The sequence below is a fragment of the Cariama cristata genome, unplaced genomic scaffold, assembly GCF_000690535.1.
Source record: "Cariama cristata isolate BGI_N322 unplaced genomic scaffold, ASM69053v1 scaffold22505, whole genome shotgun sequence".
Classification (NCBI taxonomy): domain Eukaryota; kingdom Metazoa; phylum Chordata; class Aves; order Cariamiformes; family Cariamidae; genus Cariama; species Cariama cristata.
In genome coordinates, this window is record NW_009619507.1 from 6683 (window position 1) to 12043 (window position 5361).

At 59.7% G+C, this 5361-nt stretch overlaps 1 protein-coding gene across 1 annotated transcript in view; it reads right to left on the reverse strand.

Annotated features, from left to right (window-relative positions):
* The window catches only part of TIE1 (tyrosine kinase with immunoglobulin-like and EGF-like domains 1), a 12253-nt gene that overhangs the window by 1350 nt on the left and 5542 nt on the right, over positions 1-5361 (reverse strand). Inside the window, exons 6-17 of the mRNA XM_009701284.1 lie at positions 5315-5359; positions 4783-4928; positions 4484-4628; positions 4067-4225; positions 3736-3873; positions 3316-3606; positions 1990-2280; positions 1299-1492; positions 867-1077; positions 609-719; positions 318-499; positions 78-191 (exon numbers count right to left, since the gene is read on the reverse strand). Coding sequence (XP_009699586.1) covers positions 78-191; positions 318-499; positions 609-719; positions 867-1077; positions 1299-1492; positions 1990-2280; positions 3316-3606; positions 3736-3873; positions 4067-4225; positions 4484-4628; positions 4783-4928; positions 5315-5359 — 2027 coding nt within the window. The remainder of the gene's footprint in view (positions 1-77; positions 192-317; positions 500-608; positions 720-866; positions 1078-1298; positions 1493-1989; positions 2281-3315; positions 3607-3735; positions 3874-4066; positions 4226-4483; positions 4629-4782; positions 4929-5314; positions 5360-5361) is intronic.

Here is a 5361-nt window from a genome sequence, read left to right on the forward strand (position 1 = left end):
GTCTTCCCTGCTGACAGCAGGGGTCCTGCCCACTGCATTGGGGGAGGCCCCATGGACATGCTTCGCTCCTGCCTCACCATCGTCTTCTTCACATAGACCTCCTCCCCTCTGGAGAGGCCGAAGTCAGCAATCTTGGAGGCCAGGTTTTCTCCCACCAGGATATTCCTGGCTGCCAAGTCCCTGTGAATAAACTGAAAGGGACCAGCAGTCAGCAGGAGCCACATGCTCCCTCCTGCTGGCCCCAGGGGTCTCATGCCCTGATGGAGAGTCCCCAGGCCCCAGAGAAGGATACTCTGAGGGCCTTGCTGGGGATGTACCTGCTTCTCACTTAGGTACTGCATCCCTTTGGCCACATCTGAAGCAAACTGGAGGAGCTGCTGGGGGGTGAGGGTGGAGGCCGCCTTGGCAAAGGCCGGGTCTGTCTCCAAGACTCGACTTTTGCGGAGGAAGTCGAGGAGGTTTCCGTAGGGAGCATACTCAATGGCGATGTACAGGTAGCCTGGGGGGCAAGAGGAGGTTGGGCTTGTGGGGCTCTCCTCAACAAAGACGAATATGCAGCCGGGCAGGGGCTGTGGGGCTGGGGAGGGTGGAGAAGGGACAGCCCTCACCCTTATTCTCGCAGGCACCCAGCAAGTTGATGATGTTGGGGTGATGGCCCAGTTTGCACAGCACCTCCAGCTCCCCGGCAAAGTCCCGATGGTCATTCTCCGAAGCAAACTCTGGAAGCGAAGAACGGATGGACACCTCAGTCCTCAGCCCTTCCTCTGCTCCTCCAACAATGGCTTCTGCCCCTCTTGAGCCTGGAGCATGGCCCAGGTTGCAGCTGCATCCCCCAGCCCACCCTGCCTGCCTCCTTCCACACTCACCTTTCAGCATCTTGATGGCTGCGTTCATTTTCAGGCCATCCTTTTTGATCATCGCCCTGATGACCTGCCCAAAGTTGCCCTCCCCGATCATGTCCTCAAACTTGATGTCTTCCCACTCCAGGATGGGATAGCTGAGGGGCTCAGGCTGCGGCTTGGGCCGGCGCGTCAGAGTCAGGGTCCCCGAGTTGAACTGCAGGATGGTCTCTTCCCCCTGGCAGACAGAAGCAGGTGAGGTTAGAGGCACCCAGCACCCCTCTGCCCGTGCGGCAGTCCCGGCAGGGCAGGTGTCATGGGCAGGGGTGGGCTCCGCACCCTCTCCGCGTGGAAGTGAGGTCTGGCTGCATCTGGAGTGGAGGCTACGGAGCGTGACCTGGATCGGGCTGGGACGTGGGGAGCTGGGGACACAGTCCTGGCGGGGCAGGTGGCACTCACCGAGCCAGACTGGTACGTAAAGGTGCGACGCCGGTGGAAAAAATTCTTCTTGATGAGGAAAAGCGCCAGGAGGGCAAAAAGGATGGTGAGACAGGTGACGGACACGGAGCCAACGATGGCCAAGAGCAGCTGCTGGTCTATTCCTGCCTGCTCGGTGCTCTGGCTGCCCAGGCTGGGAGGCACGCTCAGCGCTCCTGCCGAAAGGAGGGGTGGAAGGTCGTGGTCCACGACCGAGCTCTGCCCAGGCTGAAGGGGTGGCCAAGCACCAAGGCGGCAGCCCTTTCCCAGCACCCTGGGACCCCATGAAGACATCCCAACCACATCCCAAGCTCCTGGTGCCATGGTGGCATAGGGGTGAGGGTGTCACTGCCCAGGCCCTGCCACCGATCCCGTTATAGGTCCAGCCACCAGCTCCTCCCGTGCTGGCTCTGCCCTGCTCCTCTAGCCACTCGCACACTGCATCACCCTCTGGCCAAGGCAGAGCTACTCTTTGGGTGCCATGCTGTCACCATGCTACCCCTGCCCCACAGACTTCTGAAGACACCCACAAGTGTTTTGGCCTTGGGCTACTGCTTCAAAACCACTCTCTGAGGTTACCACGATCACCTTGGTCACTCTTTGTTGACCCAGATGCTGAGCCCAAGCTCCAGCAGAGCCGTGAGCCCCCTGCCTGCTGGGACACCCCTCTCACCGTCCCCCAGGGTCTTGGCTTTCACGGGCTGGCTCCATTCCCCTGGGACATGGGAGTTGGCACGGACGCGAAACTGGTAGCTGGTGCTGGCGTTGAGGCCCCCGACAATCTTGGTGGTCTCAGTGCCGCTGTCGGTGTCGATCCACTGGGGCTCGCTGGTGCCTCCCACCTGCTGCAGCTCCACAATGTACTTGGTGATGCCCCCGTTGGGGTACTCGGGGACCTGCCAGGAGAGCCTGACGGCGGTGTCGGACACGGACTCCGCTGAGAGCAACCGCGGGGAGGAGGGCCCTGGGACAAGGGGAGGAGAGTGTCAGTCCCAGGATGGGGCTCCTGGCAGCGCAGGGGCTGAATGCTGCCGTAAGGACAGGACCCTGTGGATGGCAAACTGTGCAGGGCTTGAGGGACCTCCAGGGACCCCCAGACCCTGCTTGGAGGAGGTACGGGAGGAGGTGGAGCTGCTCTCCAGGTACAACAGTGGGGCAGCACTGTACCCCCAGATGCTCCCAGCCTCAGGGACCATCAAGCTAGATATATGTGTACTGACTAGCCCATGGGATATTTTGTTTCTTCAACCCTCCTTCACACACGGTGTTCCCACTGCCTCCTCGGAGCCTTTTCCAGCCTGCCCACATCCCTAACCCCAAATCCCCAAATCACACAAAGCTCTTTCAAGCACTGAGTGGAGAAAACTTCACATTCTCCAAGCCTGATGCCCACCAGTCCTCCCAACACGTACCAGCTGGTGCCGAGCCCCACTGAAGGCCTCAGGTACTCCTTCCCCCTTAGCTGCCAGAAAAGTTGGTCAGGTTGATGCTCCACCTCCACACGGTCTCCACCTCCATGGAGAGCTGCATGCATGTGTGCCTGTGCCCACAGGATTGAACTGCAGGTCTCCCCAGGCCCTAGTGACCGTCCAGCAAAATTACCAGGCAGTGGGGTTAAAGTGGACCAAAGGGAAATAATTTTTTTCACACGAAGTATAATTATATTGAGGAACTTATTGCTACAGGGTGTTGTAAAGGCTGCAAGTATAGACAGGTCCATCAGGGCTTGGGCAAGGGTGCGGAGGACAGATCTGTTTGTGAGCATCACTCGTGATGGCCTGAATGTCACGTTCAGCTTAGGGTGTTTCTCAGCTGCTTGGTGCTGGAGGCTGCGGGATCTAGCGGGGAAAGGAGGACTCATTTTCCCCCAAGAAGCTGTTCATGCTCTATCAGAGATGGGATACAGGAGCAGCTAGACCTGGGGATGGTTGCTGAAATGATTATAACTGATTTATCACTGTAATTCCCTGTAATAATTCCCTGTGTTCACTGGACCCACCTTTGCTGTTGATCATGACCTTGTAGAGGTCAGATGGGGGTCCCAGGCTGGCGCAGTGGTACACCAGCACCTCCAGCCCGTACTCCTTGTTAAACTCTAGGTCCCCAATGCGGGCAGAGAGCACAGAGATGGATGTGATATTTTTCTCACAGACCAGACGCCTTGCGGAGTCAAAGAGGTGGACGATGAACCCGTGTGCCGGCTCGTGGTTACTTGGCAATTTCCAGTTGACATGAAGTGTGTTTTTCTCCTCTATGGACCAGCCTTCGATCACAGGCTTGACTGTGGGCTCTGCAAACAAAAAGGCAGCAAAACCTCATGGCTCATCAACCCCAGGGCTTTGCAGACCCTGTACTGTGCAGGGTTAGGGGTAGGGTCAGGGTGAGGATCAGAGTCAGGGTGCTGGAGATGTAGGCTCACCAAGGCATTCGGTCACCATGACAGCTTCGGGCCCCTTGCTGCCCTCTCCACCATCCCCTGGCCTGCTCAGCTGCACTCTGACAATATAGGCGGTCACTGGCCGGAGGTTCATGAGGGTGATGTTCTCGGTGTAGTCGACTGTTGGCCAAGGGGACATGTCAAAGCCGTTCCCATGATCCACAATCTGCCCTGCCACCAGCATCCTCCTCGGCATCACCATGGGAGTCCTGGGACAGAGACCTCTGCCCACCCCAGACCCCCACTGGCAGAGGCAGCTGACTCCTCCTGCCCCGGTCCTACCTGTGCCCCCCACCCCCCAGCAGACACATACCCACAATGGATGACCACGCTGAGCTGTCGTCCTTGGGCTTGTAGAGCAGCTTGATGGAGATGATGGGTCCGTCACCAGAGAAGACGTCCACGGGTGACACCACGAGCTGGCGGCTCTGCTTGGCCAGCAGCCGGGGGGGGCTCAGGGGTGCTGGTGGCACTTGGGGAGAAAGGAGGGAATGACACCCATAGGACTGGGAGCAACGAGCAGCAGAGCATGGGTACATCTGCCACCTCTTGGCTCCTTCCAGCTTTGTCAGGGAAGTCTTTTACCGCCACCCAAACCTGTGTGCTGGCATTGAGGCACACGATGGATGGCACCCAGTCCAGTGTGTGGGGTTTGGCATTGCCACACCGTGCTGCCAGCCTCCCACGGCAACTCTGGCTTGTCCCGCTCGTGCCACCACCCTTTCCTCACCTCGGATATTGACCTTGACTTTCCGGCTGTCCTGGCCCCCGGTTGTGGAGACCCGGCACTCCCAGAGCCCCGTGTCTGCCTTTGTCAGGCGCTGCACCTGAAACTCGCAGGTGATCTGCCCCGGCTCGATGATGGCTTTTATGAGCTGTGGGCACGGAGGGGGCCATCAGACCCCCGACTCAGCTCCCCGTCTCCCCGTGCTGGCCTGAAGCTGCCCAGCAGCCAGGTGGGGAGACGGGTGCTTCTGAGGGAGCCAGCAACATGGGGATGGTGGTGGGGCAAGGGCACGGGGGCAGGACCTTGAGCACAGTGCCGTCAGCCTTGCGCAGCTCCACTCTGTCACTGGTGGGCAGTGGGTTGCCGGTGGCCACGCAGCTGACGACAGGCTCTGAGCCCAGGTTGAACTCCAGCTCCGAGGCCAGTTGGATGATCTGGGGGAACCGGTCTGGCACACAGAAATCAGCATTAGGGCTGGCGCTGCTCCTCCCCGGGCACAAGAGAGGCTGGCACATTTCCCTGGTCCTGGCCACAGCCAGACTCTGGTGTCAGGGGGCCCGTGCCAGATGCTGCGGTCCAGCCCTGATCCCCACCCCAAGTGCTGGGCTCAGCAATGCTCTTGGCATGGCTAAGCCTGAGGGGCCAGACTAGATACTCGACTTGCAGCACCCAGGTTTCCATAGGGTTGGAGGCTGTTTCTGCAGGCAAGGGGGGCTGCTGAGATGTCTGGCAAGGCTAGTAGCCAATGGCCCCCCAAGTCACCGGCACGAAAGCAGCTGGAGCCCACCCAAGGATGGGGGACAGAAACCCACCACAGCCCTGCACCAGCCTCACCTGACTTCTCACAGTGCTGCCCGTGCCAGCCCGCCGGGCAGACACAG